The sequence below is a fragment of the Bathycoccus prasinos genome (genome assembly GCF_002220235.1).
Source record: "Bathycoccus prasinos genomic : Chromosome_6".
NCBI classification, from domain to species: Eukaryota; Viridiplantae; Chlorophyta; class Mamiellophyceae; order Mamiellales; family Bathycoccaceae; genus Bathycoccus; species Bathycoccus prasinos.
Window position 1 is genome coordinate 718,310 of NC_024003.1, and position 16,278 is coordinate 734,587.

A 16,278-nucleotide genomic window follows, 5' to 3' on the forward strand; every position below is an offset into this window, starting at 1 on the left:
AAATGTGAGATTTTAAGAATACTTCTATAATACACTTCTACGGTAATACTTTTCTACGGTCCTCTCTCTTCGTCGAACACGTTGGCTAAGTTTTCGATGAATCTAGATTGGTGGAGCATGCTGTACCCACCTATGGTGACTTTAATATTGTTGGATTCTTTGCTCGCGTTGAACTTGGCGACGGCGCGAGCTTCGGCGTACGTGGCGCCGCCGACGATGAAGACGATGATTTCCGCTGGTTTTTTCGAGCACTCCGGGGTAAAACCATCCCACGTTGGCGAGTACTCCGAAGCTGGGAGTTTACCGTTGACGCACTGAGCGACTAACGAGCGTACCAACGGAACGTGTCGAGTGTACACATTCTCGGCTCCTTTTAAAGCGGAAACCGAGGTGCGCATTCGCGCGGCGATCGTTTTCGTTCCAAACAAGTCGCTCGTGCGCGCGTTCTCACCGCCTCGCCGGAGCATACAATCTAAAGCGTCTATTCGTTTTCCACCGACGTGATTAGAAAGAACGCGGATGAGATGTTGACATATTTGTGGCGCTTCGGTTTCGCGTCTCAGGCAGTACAGCGCGACCAATCGCACTTTCTCGGACTCTCCGAAGGACGGGTCGTTGACAATCTCTTCGACTTGTTTCTCTAATCCGTTGACCGAGGTTCCCGCGCACGCGAGCTCTTGTTCGATTTCCGACACTTTCATCAACTGCCTATCGTTTATGACTTTCGACAACGTGTGCACTAATTGCACGTGTTTCGCAACCGTGGCAGATTTTTGGCGAAACTCCGGGAAGCGCTCGACGAATTTCGCAACGTCGTCGACCGAAGCCGTGGATTTACTCGCGGTCGTTTTCGATCTTTCGTTCGCAAAATCGTCCACATATTTCTTCACCGCCGCGCCGACGTCGCCGTAATCGTCGTACTTGTGATCTCTAAAAAAAGCATCTTCTCTGGAAGAGAGAATAAACTCCTCCGGCTTCTTGCTTAATTTTTGCGCGTCCGGCGCTCTCACTCTGTTCGAACTCGAAATACCGAATATCTCATGCACCATGGCTTGGTACGTCCACTGTGTTAGCAAAGGCGTCACGCAATCGTCGAATCGGTCAACAATCAGCACGTGGCAATACCCTTCGTCGTTACGCCTTCCGAAATCGAACAATCCCGGTTCTCTTTCCGAGGCGACGCGTTGCGCGTCCTCGGCGATTCGTCTCGCAATGTTCGACTTCGCAGAATATCGAAACATTGGAGGTCGTTTCAACGCTAAACATACACTCGTTACACCTTCTACGCACCTATCAATCAACGGCGTCCCATTCCTCACCCCCCAACTCGGGTCACACATCAAAGCGTACTCGTAGTTGGTTCTTTGAAAACTACTATTATTATTCCCGACTCTCTTCCGCATCCCGCCGTTCGGATCGAACGCTCGCATCGCGTCCTCTTTAAAACAATCTCTCGAGTCGATGACGAAAGCGCACTCGTCCATCGCAATCACGTCGCAAAAAATCTCTTGAATCTGCTTCACTTTGTTTCCTCCTCCTCTCGCGTCCGCTTTCGCAATCGCGCGAAGTTTGCGCTCGTCGATCGCGTTGGTAAAAAACACGTGAAACTCCCCGTACGACGACGAAGTCGACGTACCGTTACCACCACCGCGTAGTCTCTCGCACAGCGCGTTCACGTTCTCGTTCGTCGGTCGTAAAATGCACACCGCTTTCACGAACCGCAAACTTTCCTCCTCTCTTGAAGGCACCACCACCACCTTCTCGAGACTTTTACTTTTACTTTTATTGCTCGTCATCATCAAAGGCTCCACCGCGAAGACTTCGCGTTTTAAAATATCCGTCTGGTTCATCCCGTTGCTCGTCATCGCCAGCGCGAAGTCGTCCACCAGTAACGATTTCATTCCCGGGCCTGTTTCTTTCAGCGCTTTCTTGATGTAATTGGTAAAGATGTTCGAGACGAGATTTCCGTCGGATTCCGTCGATATCGTCGCACTGTTTTGATGACGATGATGCGCGTGAGTGAAAGATGAGGGGTGGTGGTGGTCCATTCTTGTTGCGAGCGAGACGTTCTCTCGGAGAGCACGAACAGAGAAGCAAAAGTCGAATGGTACTAAAAGAGACTCTCAGTGTAGAAGCGCTGCTTCAGAATGAAGTGTCTTTGGGGAAATTCAAAATCAAATTCTTCATTTCATTTCAATCGCTCGAGGACGAGACGATGTGCGCGCAGACCTCCTGAGCGATGATTGGAAAACAACGACGCGATGTCGAGAACGGTGGTTCGTTGATGAGGAAGGGAAGTAAGAGGAAGAAAAAAGGGCTCTTTATCCTCCGCAGAAAAGGCGCAAAGTTGTGCATCGGGTTCGTCCTCCTCTACTCGCTTTGGGTGATTGGAGTGTACTCGAGGATGAAGATAAACAACGATGCAAGAATAAAGGACGAAGTGAAAATGATGAAAAGCACGAACGCGAAGAAGAAGTTCATAAAGAACGAGTTACCGTCCTTCGAGGAGTTATTCGGAAAGGATGACGATGATGCAGACGTGAACGTGCTTGGATTCGGCACATTTTCGAGAATAGAGAGGAAAGCTTTAACGTACGAGCGAAGACGGATATACAACAGCGAAACGAAAATCATGCGACAAGACGAGATGAAAACGAGAAATACGAACACGGGGAAGTGGAAAATGTTATCGAAACCGAGAGAGTTGAACTCGACGGAAATGAGAGGATACGTAAATCACATCGAGAGCGAAGAGGCGAGGGCGAAATCGGTGTTGAAAACGCTCCAAGCGATGAAATGCGAGAGCGAGAGAGAGTGCGAGAAAGTCGTCGAGGAGTTGGTGATGAAAACCATAGATGGGTTTAAAAAGAGCGAGAAGTTGTTCGTAGATCACGAGGTTGTTTCGTCGATTAATTTGAGCAACAGAGCGTTCGGGAGTCGGAACGCGGAGAAGGCGATTTTAACGTTAAGCGGGGACAGAGAGCAATTGCGGATGTTAGGCCTCGACGAGGAGAAGATGGATAAGTTCCGAGGAAAAGGACGAAAAAGAGACGGTGGTGGTAAGAGGACGAAGGAGTGCGCGGTAGTCGGAAACGGGCCAATCAGTGGAAAGGATAGAAGAGAGGGAGAAGAGGACGTCGAGGATGTTGAGGAGGGGGATAACAACAACAACAATTACGATATCAACAACATCGGACAAACAATCGACTCGCACGATGTCGTCTTTAGGGTGAACCAAGGACCAGTGGGCGGTCGATACGAAGAGAAAGTTGGTGCAAAAACTGATTTTCGCGTGTTGAACAACGCGTGGGCGGAGAAATACGGTCAAGAAAGCGCGCTCGGGGAGAAACTGAGAGAGGTGGTGGAGACGGATGAAACGGTCATCTCGACGAGAGCAAGCGCGGAGAGGTTTTATGCACTCGCCAAACAGTTCCGCCGCCATAAACGTGGCGTTGAATTACATCCGCCTTGGATGGCGAGCGATAGAGTCCAATCCGACGTCCGAAAGCTTCTCGAAAAGGTTAGAGCGGTGAAGACTCGAATCATCGTCATGCGCGAAAACGAATCGCCGGAGGAAGTAGAGAGAGAACACGAGGACAAAAAGCACGTCATCATGCACGGAGGAACGACGCCAAGTACGGGGATATTAGCTATCTTCCTCGCGCTCGCCTCTGGATGCGATATCGTCGACCCGTACGGATTCAGTTTCGGACGAGGTGGACGGTTTTCGGGCGGTAACAGCATGAAGACGTACCATTACTTCGCGGACAAGGAGAGTTTCCACAACCCGACCCATTCGTACGCTTTAGAAGGCGAAATACTTAGAGTAGTCAAGCGCTTAGGATTCTAATAATTACTAAAACTAAAACTAAAACTAAAACTAAATATAATAACTAAATTCGTTTCCGCATGATCACGTAGTGCGCATCCACCGGCGCGTGATCGGTTTCCTCGTACCCAATCTTCGCGTAAAAGCTCCTCGCAGCTTGGTTCGTTTTCAACACCGTCAACGCCGCGTGTTTCAATCCTAAAGCGCATCCTATCTTTTCGCACGCTCGCATCAACACCCTTCCTAACCCGGACCGTTTCATCGTTTGCTCCACCTGTAACTCGTATATGTACACCGACGCGACATCGTCGTCGTCCACCTCGAATCGATAGTGTGCGAACGCCACCGGTTTTTCTTCGTCTTCGTCTTCGTCCGTAGTATTCAAAGCCACTTTTGCCTCCTTTCCCTCCTCCCCCCTCTTCATCTCCCGAGTAAAGACCAAAACAAACTTCGCGTTTTGATCGCTCAACTCTCTCCGTTTCTCCAACGAGTTCCATCCCCACGTCTGTTCGTACATCTCTCGCATGTTCGTTTCCGTCAGCGCGTACATCCAATCTCTGACGTTCTCGTTGTTTTCGATTTCCAAATGTGACGCGTAGCATCTCACGAACAGACGTTTACTAAAAGCATCATCACTCACAGAGAGCGCAGTTTTCTCCAACCACGTTTTCGGCACCGCGTTTGCCACTCTCCTTTTCCTCTCCTCTTCATCTTCTCCTCTCGACAAAGACGTCATCTTTCTACTGCGCGCAAAAGTCTCTCTGTGTCGAGACGTGTGTCTCGATGTCTCCCCTGTGAGAAAACATACAAACATTCAGTTTAGGGTATTATACCCTACTCGACCTCGAATCTCCAAAAAGCGTATCAACGACTTCTCTCGCTTCGGAGCGGAAAAAGAAAATATAATCTCCTCCTTGTCTCTCTGCGCGCGTAAAAGAAACGTCATAAACACACACGCTTTAACGCACGTAAAGAGAAACTCATACACATAATAAAAATGTTTTCGCTCGCACAAACGGTACGATACTGTCGCTCTCGCTTTGTTTTCTTGTTCGCGTGAAGGCGCTTTGGCGTGGATTTCGTATCTGGAATTTTACAACGCACGCGAGACATTTTCTCTCGAGAGAGAGAGAGAAATGCGTTCGCTTTTGTTCGAGTGCGATGATGATTTGATGAGAAAAGAAATTTGAAGAAAAGCGTTCAAAGAGAGAGAGTCGAAAGACGAAATCGTTCTCTCCGAAACAACCCGCGCTCGTCTCTCTCTCTCGTCCCTCTCCCTCGAGCTTTGAAACCTTTCAAAGAGGAGAGAAAGAGAGAGAGATCGATGCGCGTGTCGTGAGAGGCGAGATTTTGATCGCACAGAAGGGGTTCAAAATTGCCCCCGAAAGATCAGCATCATCTCGCGCGCGCACTCGTTGCGCTCTCTTTCTCTCTCTCTCTTCATCATCTCCGGTTTCAAAACCGCCTTCATCTCGTCGTTCGCATCGGATTCTGTCAGTATGCTTTCGCGCTCGCTTTTCGCGGACGATTCACTCACCGTATTCTTAAATATTCTTCTTTATATCTCTTATAAAACAGACTTTGAAAGTTTCCCCGACGAGCAACTTGAAGGCGGAAAAATCCACCAAGAAAACCTCTGCGAAGGCTATTTCTTGCGACGCTTCGGAAACGGCGAAGAAATCCGCCGCGTTAGTCGCGGCGGCAATCGTCGCGGCTACAATCCCGGCCGACGCTGCGTTCGCTCGAGACGTGCAACCGTACGCGGGCTTGACGCCGTGCAAGAAAAATGCCGCCTTCAAGAAGAACAACAAGAAGGAAGTCAAAGGTCTCGAAAAGCGCATGAAGAAGTACGATCCGGAATCCGCGCCGGCGTTGGCGTTGCAAGCGACCATCGACAAAACCAACCAACGCTTTAAGAACTACGGCGAAGCTGGTTTATTGTGCGGCGCGGACGGGTTACCGCACTTGATCGTCGACGGGAACTTGGAACACTTGGGTGAGTTTGCCATCCCGGGTATCGGCTTTTTGTACACAGCCGGGTGGATCGGCTACGCCGGGAGATCGTACGTCATGAAGAACAAGTTGACGGCGAAGCCGACCAACGGAGAAATCATCATCGACGTCCCGATGGCTTTGGATTGCATGTGGCAAGCGGGCGCCTGGCCGTTGTTGGCTGGTCTTGAATTGAAGAAGGGTGAGTTGACCGCGCCGGAGTCGGAAATCACCGTCTCCCCGAGATAAATTATACAATAATTTTCTTCGAGACGCTATGGATGACGAGAAAGCGTAGTATTTAAAAAGAAGAAGAAAAAGAAGAAAAAACAAACACACATAAGAGAGAGAGAGAGAGAGAGAGAGCGTTTACTGCCGCAACGAATAATGGGAGTATTTAGGAGAATAGTTTTAATGTCGAAACAAGTTTGTATCGCGCACGTATATTATAATAAATCCTCTAAAATGGGATAACCTTTTCCCTTCAAAAAGAACTCAGTTCCTCCTCATTCATTTTCTTTTACTCTTACTATTAAACCCAAAACAGTTTTCATCAAAAGCTCACATAGTGTTGTTGCGAGTGTTGCGAGTGTTCGAATAATGTCGTCGTTTTCTTGCTCCTCTGTTCAATCATCATCGGCGTTTACGAGAGGGAGAACGACGAGACGAGAACGACGAAGAATCGCGTCAAAATCATCATTTCTCTTCTTGTTGTTCTTCTTCTCGTCGCTGCTTTTCTTGTCCTCGTTTTCGCTCGTCGAGGCGAAGAAGAAGAAAAAGAGCAGCAGGATGAGTGAGGACGATGGTTTCGATGATGGCGCGGGAGGAGGTTTAGGAGGAGAAGAGACCGCGATGGATGCATCAAATTTGTTCGCTTCGGTCTCGAATCAAGGCTTGCTCTCGCGAAGCTCCGGGAAAGCGGACGATTACACGGAAGTCGGGGAGACGCCGGAGAATGTGTTAACCGCGGAGGATGAGTTTTTAATGCAAGACGACGGGACGAACGGGGATTCACCGAAAACGGCGGCGATTTTAGCGGGGGATTTGAGCATGGATATAGGGACGGCTGGGAGCATCGGCGGAATACCGGAGGATATTAAGAAAGAAAACGAAGAGGAAGAAGAGGAGAGAATAGAGGAGATGTTCGACGAGGAGTACGACGGAAGTCATCGAATGCACGTTCACGGACACGCGGGGGCGTTTTTGATTGCATTGGTGGTGTGCGCAGCCTTTGTGAATTGGGCGTTCGGTTCGTTTTTTGTCGTCAAGACGAACAAAGACGGATGGTCGAACTTACCGAGCTTGGAGTTATCGCGAGACGCGAAGGTTTTGTTTAATAGCGTTGATAAGTACGATAAGGTTTAAGAGTTGTTTTTGAGGGGTTCACATGTTATATAATATGATGGTGCGAGTCGCGTGATTTTATCTATCTACGATACATATCTATGTGCTATATAAAATACAATTCTTCTATGTGCTACTAAAATTTGATAAGTTAAGAAGCGTTCGCCGTCGTCGCTATAGATTGATCGATTTCTTCAAACTCTGATTTCTCGTCGTTATTCATCGCGTTGAGTATTAAAATCCAAGAGAAACCGAGAAAGGCGAGCACACCAACGACCCTCTTTTGCCAAACGGGTAACGCGGAGAAGTTTGATATCGCCGTCGCGAATATCCCGGCTGCTCCGCCAGTTTCTTTGCTATTCTTGGCGGTCGCTTTCGCAATCGCCGCGCTCGCGGTTTCTAAGCGTTTAATCGCCAAGTCCACGGTACTCAGCACGTTCTTCTCGATTGCTTTCTCCAAATCCTCCTCCTCTTTTGCTCTTCTTACATCATCATCTAATAAAAACACGACGCCCTTCTCTTTTCCGCTTTTACGAACACCGCCCTTCTCGTCGTCGTTCATCTCGAAAGCGCGCAACGACCGCTCCGCGTTCAAATCCTCCTCGTCCATTTTCCCTCCACTCATCATCATCGAATTCTCTATCCCGAATTTTCGTATCCATTCCACTCTGTTTTCCTTCTCTTCGTTTACTTCTTTCCCGCGTATCGTGTTCGTCTCGATGGCGTCTTCGTCGCCGTCCACGAACAAATCCAACTCTCTCAAGATATTTTCCTCTCTCGTTTTCCTCTGATTTGAAACGACGGTGTTTCTCACCGCCGAATCGACGTATTCCGCGACCTCGTGGATTCGAGAAGAGAGGAGGGAGAACGCAGTAGTACCATAATCGTCGTCGTTATTATTATTCCCGCTTTGTTTCTTCTTCTTCTTCTTCATCGTCGTCATCCTCCGCGCTATGCTCACCCTGTTCTGTTCCAGAGTTTCCAAACGGGATTCCAATTCACCGTATCTTAAAGAAGAAGAAGAAGACGTTTCCTCCAAAAACGCAATCTCCTCGAGCAGACGATCCACGTCTCTTCTGAGAAGCTCTTCCTCTTCCTCGCAATCGATATCGTCGTCGTCGTCTGCTTCGTTCGTCGTCATCTCGAGAGCGGCTTTTGTCTGAGCGCAGGGAAGAGATTTTCGAAATGAGAGCCAGGAAATTAGGGTTGTAAACCCTAACTAAACCCTAAACAAAACTGTAGAGAAAACAGAAGGAAAATTCACTCAAGCAGTCACTTACGAAACGACCACCACCTTTACCACCGCCGGACGAGATGAGCGCTCGAAAGGTAATGCACTCTCTTAAAAGAGAGACGACGACGCACTCTCTCGTCTTCTCTCTTTTTTTCTTTTTTGGTCTTCTTCTTTGAGAAGAGAGAGAGAGAAAGGAAAATCTCAATTCTCTTTCCCCGCGGGGAACTTTTTGATGGTGTTGTTCTAAAAGCAAACGCGGATGACCTCTCGAGGGTCACATCTCTCTCTCTCTCTCTTTCCACGCGACGCGATGCGCACCTTTTTCTGTGACTAAATACCTTTTCCTCTTCTTTATGTGATATTATTAATACACAGAGAACGCTTCTGAAGCTCATAATATTAGGCGACTCCGGTGTTGGTAAAACCTCCCTGATGAACCAATACGTGAACCGCAAGTTTTCGAAGCAATACAAAGCGACAATCGGGGCAGACTTCCTCACGAAAGAAGTAAAAATAGACGACGAGAATTTAGTCACCATGCAAATCTGGGACACAGCTGGACAAGAGCGATTTCAATCTCTCGGGGTGGCGTTCTACCGCGGCGCGGATTGTTGCGTCTTGGTCTACGACGTGAACAACGAGAGGAGCTTTCAAAACTTGGAGAATTGGCGAGAGGAGTTTCTCGCGCAAGCGAGCCCGGCGGACGCGGAGAATTTCCCATTCATCGTCCTCGGGAACAAAACGGATCAAGACGGAGGCCAATCTAGGGTGGTGTCGGAAAAAAAAGCCTTGTCCTTTTGCGCGGCGAGCGGAAACCAGTGCCCTCATTTCGAGACGAGCGCCAAGGAGGATAGCAACGTCCAAGACGCGTTCGAGTGCGCCGCGAGGAACGCTTTGAAAAATGAAGTCGAGGAGGAAGTGTATTTGCCGGATACTATCGTCGTGAATAAAAGTGGGAGTAATAAGAGCGGGTGCTGTTGAGAACACCGCTCGAGAGAGTGAGTTTAGTTGTCGTGTTCTTATTGTATTTACGCTCGCGAGTTCCTCCTTAAGAGAGAAAAGTGGATAGAAGTCTCTTCATTAATCATCGCACATTGTACGCGCAATATGTCCTCTTTTTTACGCCACATCGCGTATTCTTCGTCAAGTACCGAACGAGGGTTGTTTAAATGTTCCACTTCATCTTCTTCGTCTCGTAAATTGTCTTCGTATCGCTGTAAAGCCGCCTCAATCGGGGCGACGGCGAGCGACGAGACGTCGTCGACATCATCATCGGAAAGCGCTACGAATGAAAAGAAGAACGACGCTTTAGTCCAAACGTTGACTTCAAATTCGGACTTTTCCTCGCTCGTGGAAGCGGTTTCGAGAGCGGACATGTTAAACGCGGTGAGTTCAATGGACTCCGGGACGATTTTCGTGCCGACGAACGCCGCGTTCGAGAAGTTTTGTGAAAAGAAAGGCTTGAGTCGAGAGCAGATGTTGACGAGAGAAAATTTGGCGGATATTTTAAGCTACCACGTGATCCCGTCCTCGGCGATGTCGAGCGAGGAAGTGATGTCGAGAGAGGAATTAGAAACGCTGAGTGCTGGGAAAGTTTTGACGACAAGAGAAGTGCGAGAGGCGAACGTGTCGAAAGCGGACGTTTCGTGCGGCGGCGTGACGGTACACGTCGTCGACGAGGTGCTGACGCCGGTGTTTTCGGTACCGGCGGACATGCAGTCACCGCAGGATATTTTGGCGCTGAGCACGGATCCGACGAAACCATCTGGGTGGGCTCCGGAAGTTCTGAATGGGCGAGTTGCCATGCTCGGGTTTGTCGTGGCTTTGTATGGAGAGATTACCACCGGGCACGGCATCGCGCAACAGTTTGGCGAGAACTTTGGCGAGGTGTTGCACACGGCGTTCGTGTGGACGTTGGCGTCGTTTGCGCCGGCGTTGTCCAGTAACGAAGGGTACACGAGTAACCCGAAGACGATGAAAGATTCGAGAACGTGGAATTTTGTGTTTAAAGGGTCGCCGATTCCAGAGTTTGTGCAACCGGTGTTCACCGCGGAGGTCGAGGAGTTGAACGGAAGAGCGGCGATGGTCGGATGCACCGCGCTGTTCTTGGTCGAATTGTTTAAAGGCTCTGCTTTGTTTTAAAATTGACCGAAATTGATATACAATTATTATTAATGGCTACTACGTACGTGCGTTTTTGTATTTTTCTCTCTCTTCTTCTCTCTCTTTCTCGGCGTATATTTTATTACCCTGTGTCTTCAATGAAGACCCTTCGTTTTTTCGCCGGAATAACTTCTCCGCCAACGACTCTCTTCGATCCTTCTTTTATGTGGAACGCGTCGTCGTCGTCGCTAGAACTGTCGACTTTATAATTGAGCTTGGTTTTCGTTCTCGCACCGCGTTGATCAGGAACCGCGGTAAAATCTTCCGGACGGAATCGGCCACCGGCGCGACCGCCGCGCTTGGCCATGTTCCATTTGATAGCTTTCTTCAAATTTTTAAGCCGGAACCAAATGGACGGGAAAGACGCGTCGCGGAGGACAGGGGAGAAACGCGTGAAGCGGCCCCACGATTCGTGCAACCAGGAAGGAGATATGGCTAATTCTAACGCGAGCGTAGCTGTCGCTAGTGGAATCGCATCGTTATCTGATGATCCCGGCTGCGTGGCCAGAGCGCGTATAGCGTTCGTTCGAGTATCGACGACGCTGTTACGACTCGGATCATCGTACGCGTCGTAGGCCATCTCGGGGAGATCGTTAAGAATGTCGAGGAATAAAGACTTTGCCGACTCTTTCGTGCACTTCAGTAACGATTTCTTATCCACCTTCGAGGCAATTAACTCGTGTTCTTCGGTAACGTCCCAAGCCGTGATTTCCTTCTCTTCTTCTTCCTCTTTTTCTTCCTTTCGTTCATCCTCCGCGCCTTCCTTCTTGGCACCAAAACGTTTTTCTAATTGCTGCCATAACTTCCCTTCGCGATACCCGCGCTTGTTCAACCCTGGAATGACGGTTTCTCTCACAGAATCTGCGTCGAGTACCATCCATTCCTTTTCAGAAACTCTGAGCGCGTCCGAGCCTCGCATCTTCGCCGTCGTCGGTGTCAAGCTTCGCTTGGCGTCTCCATCTTCTTCCTCGTCGTCTTCTTCCTCGTCGTCGTTGTAGTCCTCGTTACATCCCCAACCACCACCGGCGCCCGCGGCTTGTGCGATGATGATTGCGCTTGAGTCTTCTTTCTTCCCAAGCTCCTCGTCTTCGAGTACCCAAAACGCCGTGTTGTTTCGGTCGCCGCCGATGGGTTCTAATCGAGTCACACCATTGTCTCTTTTCGACTTTTCCAACTGATTAAACCGCTTTTGCCATGCTAGACGAGAGTCTGGGTACTCGCCGGTCTTATCAAAATACTCGGTGATCTTTTTGTTTTCTTCTTCGTCGGTGGAAAACGTTTTGACTCGGGCAAAGTTACCGCCGCCGACGTTTTCGCCTTTGCGATACGCCGCCCAGCTTTTGCGATGTTCGTCCAGCATCTGGTTCTTTTTCTTCAGCTCTTCCGGTGCCTTGTTATCGATCTCATCTCGCGCGTCGGTGGTATCCAAAAGCAAATCCGCTAAGATCTTCAACGCGTCGATTTTGTCTTCGAGAGCTAACGAAGTCCAACCGTCCGCATCGAAGCGTTCGGCGAATCGCTTGAGTTTTTGCGACAAGAGAATCCTCGCCTCTTTCGATAACGATTTCGACTTTAACATTTCGTTCGTAAACATCGTACCTTTTTTTGCCGCTTCACCGAGTTGCGAGCCTTCCGCGACTCGCGTGAACGAAGTTGGCGTTATCATTTCGCAACTCGTTTTCGAGGTCTCGATTGCGTTCTTCTTCGCCACGCAAATCGGGCAAAACCACGTGTCCGGAAGCTTTTCATTCTCATCCACGGGCGGATTGAGACAGCTTTTATGAAATTCGCGTGGACATCCGTCGCACAAGAGAACTTCACCTTTACCTCCTTCATGCATGTCCATACCGCAGGATTGGCAGCCTTCCTCCCAGACCGCGCGAGTGAGTTCGCGCTTGTTTAATTTATCGTCTTCTTCTCCGTCGACGTCCATGCGTTCCTTTTCTTCTTCTCCTTCTTCTTCGATTGCAATTTCCGCAACAAATTTGTCGCGCCCGACTTTCGTCGCTTTCGCAATCGCACCATCAATGGCAGAGGCAACCAATTTCTTGCCTTTTCCGGATTCAAGCGATAACGTCTTCCCCGTCGCCTCGGCGACTTTCTTACCTTCAATCTTGACTAAGCGCAACCACTCTTTGTCTTCGTTCGGTTCGTCTTTGGACGGGTTACCGGTCGACGTCGCTCGCGTATTAATCGCAGCAGAGATGGCGAAAATACCACTTTCTAACTTGGCGTCAAAGGAGGCGATATCTTTCAAAAAAATCTCGCCTTTCGCAGAAGCAATGTCGCCGCGTTTGCATCCTGGCTTGACGATTGGATCCCACGAGACATAACGTAACGCGTCTCGAATCAAAAATACACGCTCACTACTCTGATCCATATCACACATTTCACTCGCGACGATTCTTTGTTTCGTTCGTTCGGGTTCCGTATCGTTCGTTGCGGTCAAAGCTACGAAGGTTTCGACTTCGACGCCTCTTTCGGCCTCGACTTCAGATTGAACCACGAGCGCTGGAGGGGCTCGACACGCGTACTGATGAGGAGCCGCACGTAAACCGTGGTACGTATTCGTAATTCCCGCCTTGTTTTGAACGTCAAGAGTGAGATTTCTAAACGATTCCGGATCCGCTCGACATCGGCAAAACGCGTTGACAAAAGCGTCCGCGGCTTCCGGCGCGATGCACCCAAACGCTTGACGTTCGTACGAAGGTGCAGCGGAATGTTGCGCCGCGAGGGCTTCAAACGATCGGCTCAAAAGTTCGTCAAATAAGGCGAGTTGTTTCTTGAGTGGACTGTCAGCTTCCGCCAGCATTTCCTTGATTTCTCCAATGGTTTTCTTGCTAGTAGAGCCACCTTCCTTGAGGACTTCGTTAATCGGGCCAGCGATTTTTGTCAGCGCGTACGCTCCGTTGTCGTCGGTAGAATCTCTGACGTCGCGAATAATCGGGTTCAGCATGCCTATAATCAAACGCTTCGTACCTTCGTTCGGAACTTTTGCTTTTAAGGCGTCTACGAACACCTTGAACGATTTTGGCATAAACTTGTCCGCGGAACCTTTGCCCGGGAAGAGCACTTTTCGAAACCGTCTGGCAAACGTGAAGAGTTCCAACAAAAAGCCGACCGCGTGCTTGTCATCTTCGCCGAGGAACGAGTCCACTTTCGACTGTACTCTCGCTTCAACAGGAGCGATCGATTTTCCATCCTCTTCGTCTTCTTGCTTCGGAAAGCATCCGCCGAGCCATTGCGATTTCTCCTTCAGTTTGATCTTCTCCTCTTCCTCTTCTTGTTTCTTCTTTCTCTTTTCTTCTTCTTCTTTGACTTTCTCCAACATGCGCTGTTTGCGATCGTGCTCTTTTTGCTCCGCCTTACGATCACGCTCTTGTTCAAATTTCTTGGATCTCGCAATTTTACGAATTGCCGTGGATAATCCTATTCGTTCTTTGTTACTTTCGCGCTCGATGCGCACGGCGTCTTTAGGCGCGAGACGTTCCGCGTCCCACTCGTACTTTTTCTCGTCGTCGGCGATATCTTTCGCAAGTTTTGCGCGTTTCCCAGTTTCTACCACGTTTGAGACCACGTTTGCCGCCAACTTTGCACACGCGATATCACACGCGCGTTCCTCGGCATCGCGTTGATCTTCTTTGAATCGGGCGTCGTATTTCTCCGCGCTCGTGACGCGTTCTTTCGTGATTTTCCTTCGATACTCGGACGTTTCTAGATCAAAGACGAGCTGTCGAGTCTGTTTGAGATACTCGCGGTTCAAAATAGCTTTGTACTCATCGATACCGTATCGTTCTTGTAAAAACGGTAACGTTTCGCTCGATACCGTGTCGTAAATGTCTTTCGCGAATTTGGCTTGAAACGCGACGCGGACTTTGAAATCTTTCGTAGCGAAAGGGTCGACGAGGTGCGCCGCGATTTCCGGGTCGATAGATTTCGCGAATTGCGTCCAAGCCTTTGTGGGAGAATTCGATTCCGCGAGAATATTTTGACCCTCGGATATGACAAATCTGGCCTTGCCGACGTGCGCGACGAGCTTTCTCGTGACGGTCGGGACAGCCGGCGTCGGCTGTTCCTTCTTCTCTTCGGTTCTCTCCTCCAAAGGCGTTTCCGCCGACGACGGTACAACTACGACAGTTTCAGTCGCGGCAACAGCAGCTGCCTCTACCTTCTTCTCTTCATCTCCCCCTTCCATCGGCTCTTCGACTACAGACTCGATCAACTCATCCGACGCGCTTTCGTCGCGATTCACCAAACATCTAAACGACTGCGTATCGCCGTTTTCTTTCGTATACGTCCAAATCGCGGCGTACCCGTCGGCCCAAATCATCCCGTCCGCGTCTTTTAAAAACTTGGTCGATTTCTCGCTACCATTTTCGCCACGCGTACCGAGCGTCACGATGCGCAATCCTACCTCGTTCGTTTTGTGTTCCACCTTATCTATCTCGCACTCTTCTCTCTCCGCCACGCCGTTGACGATGCTTTCCATCGCTTTCTTTCGACTCATCAATTTCGTCGGCTTGGCCATCATCTGCGTCTTTGTTAAAGGCTTTTCCGCGGGCACTCTCGGCACTTTCGGTTTCTTCGGCACTTTTTCCGGTTTTGCCGGCTGCAACCCCAGCGCTCGGCACACCTCTAATCGACTTCTATAAAACGCTTTATCTTTCGTGTTATCTTTCGCGACGAACCCGTCTTTCGGGTAAATCTTCAAATCCGGCTGTCCTTTACTCGCGCCGTGTTTTCGAAACGTCATGTATATGCTCCATCCCTCTAAACATTCCGGCGTTTCACCCCCGCTCGTTTTGATAAACCTCTCGAGCTCGGCTAACTGCTCTATCGGATCGTTCCGATCGAAAGTCTCCGCCGAACAAACCCTCCCGCCTTCCTCCGCCGCGCGAACGTCTCTCATCGTCGCTTCCTTATCGTCCGGAACTTCGACATCGTCCTCGTCAACCGCCGCGCCGTTCAAAGCGCCGTCGCCAAAAGCTTCCAGTTTTCTCTTCTGCGCGGAATTTCTCGGTCTGTGCATGCGAGAGGGCGTCGTCGCGTCAACATCGCGAACGTGGAAATCTTCGTCCATCTCGTCTTCTTTTTCCTCTTGCGTTTCTTCTTCTTCTTCTTCCTCTTTCGTCTCTTCGACAGGAGGAGGAGGAGGCGTTTTCACAGACACATCTTTCTTCCTTTTCTTCAAAGACGACGGAGAAGAAGAAGGACTGCTGCTGCTCATTTTCGCGTTTCCTTTGTCTTCTTCTTCTTGTTTTCCTTTGTCTTCTTCTTCTCCGTTTTCCCGCGTCGTCGTCGTCTGAATCGTCTTCTCCGTCGCGTCGTTTTCCATCGCAATCTCGCGCTTCGGAATCACAAATCCGCCCATTAAATCTTTTCTCGTCCGTATTATATATAATAGAAAAGAAAAAGAGATTATTATTATATCAAAACGCGAGAGATGTCGATGCAATCAATCCAAAGAACAACAAGGGAGAGAGAGAGAGATTCAGAGAGAGAGAGAGAGAAAAGAACTTTCGCAACAACCGCGCGAATGAATGAAGTTCCTCTTTAGTAGTAAGAGAGATATTATTTTTGTGATGCGATTCGAAGAAAAAAATTCAAAAAATGGCGTAAGTTTGTTATTTAGGGTATTAAACCCTAATATTGAAGCGCAGAAGACAAAAGGAAAAAATTTTTGAAAAGTCCGTTACAATATTTATTCTTCACGCGA

General features: G+C 49.2%; 9 protein-coding genes across 9 annotated transcripts; 5 read left to right on the forward strand and 4 right to left on the reverse strand.

The window, feature by feature from the left end:
* Nucleotides 1–53: 53 nt before the first annotated feature.
* Nucleotides 54–2,048, reverse strand: Bathy06g03830 (vacuolar protein sorting-associated protein 45; the record flags this gene model as incomplete). The annotated part of the gene is made up of 1 exon (XM_007512573.1): nt 54–2,048. The coding sequence occupies one exon, from the start codon at nt 2,046–2,048 to the stop codon at nt 54–56; it is 1,995 nt and encodes a 664-aa protein (XP_007512635.1).
* Nucleotides 2,049–2,239: 191 nt separating this feature from the next.
* On the forward strand, nt 2,240–3,830 carry Bathy06g03840 (unknown protein; the record flags this gene model as incomplete). Its single annotated transcript, XM_007512738.1, has 2 exons — nt 2,240–3,776; nt 3,826–3,830. 2 exons carry the CDS (start codon nt 2,240–2,242, stop codon nt 3,828–3,830), a joined length of 1,542 nt encoding a protein of 513 aa, XP_007512800.1.
* A 63-nt stretch (nt 3,831–3,893) lies between these two features.
* On the reverse strand, nt 3,894–4,565 carry Bathy06g03850 (predicted protein; the record flags this gene model as incomplete). Its single annotated transcript, XM_007512686.1, has 1 exon — nt 3,894–4,565. One exon carries the CDS (start codon nt 4,563–4,565, stop codon nt 3,894–3,896), a length of 672 nt encoding a protein of 223 aa, XP_007512748.1.
* A 588-nt stretch (nt 4,566–5,153) lies between these two features.
* Bathy06g03860 (photosystem I subunit III) lies at nt 5,154–6,070 on the forward strand (the record flags this gene model as incomplete). The annotated part of the gene is made up of 2 exons (XM_007512304.1): nt 5,154–5,159; nt 5,408–6,070. 2 exons carry the CDS (start codon nt 5,154–5,156, stop codon nt 6,068–6,070), a joined length of 669 nt encoding a protein of 222 aa, XP_007512366.1.
* A 351-nt stretch (nt 6,071–6,421) lies between these two features.
* On the forward strand, nt 6,422–7,186 carry Bathy06g03870 (unknown protein; the record flags this gene model as incomplete). Its single annotated transcript, XM_007512757.1, has 1 exon — nt 6,422–7,186. One exon carries the CDS (start codon nt 6,422–6,424, stop codon nt 7,184–7,186), a length of 765 nt encoding a protein of 254 aa, XP_007512819.1.
* A 130-nt stretch (nt 7,187–7,316) lies between these two features.
* Bathy06g03880 (unknown protein) lies at nt 7,317–8,306 on the reverse strand (the record flags this gene model as incomplete). Its single annotated transcript, XM_007512696.1, has 1 exon — nt 7,317–8,306. One exon carries the CDS (start codon nt 8,304–8,306, stop codon nt 7,317–7,319), a length of 990 nt encoding a protein of 329 aa, XP_007512758.1.
* Nucleotides 8,307–8,479: 173 nt separating this feature from the next.
* Bathy06g03890 lies at nt 8,480–9,380 on the forward strand (the record flags this gene model as incomplete). The annotated part of the gene is made up of 2 exons (XM_007512280.1): nt 8,480–8,494; nt 8,775–9,380. 2 exons carry the CDS (start codon nt 8,480–8,482, stop codon nt 9,378–9,380), a joined length of 621 nt encoding a protein of 206 aa, XP_007512342.1.
* A 126-nt stretch (nt 9,381–9,506) lies between these two features.
* On the forward strand, nt 9,507–10,541 carry Bathy06g03900 (beta-Ig-H3/fasciclin; the record flags this gene model as incomplete). Its single annotated transcript, XM_007512500.1, has 1 exon — nt 9,507–10,541. The coding sequence occupies one exon, from the start codon at nt 9,507–9,509 to the stop codon at nt 10,539–10,541; it is 1,035 nt and encodes a 344-aa protein (XP_007512562.1).
* Nucleotides 10,542–10,644: 103 nt separating this feature from the next.
* Nucleotides 10,645–15,933, reverse strand: Bathy06g03910 (transcriptional regulatory protein RCO1; the record flags this gene model as incomplete). Its single annotated transcript, XM_007512708.1, has 1 exon — nt 10,645–15,933. One exon carries the CDS (start codon nt 15,931–15,933, stop codon nt 10,645–10,647), a length of 5,289 nt encoding a protein of 1,762 aa, XP_007512770.1.
* Nucleotides 15,934–16,278: the final 345 nt, after the last annotated feature.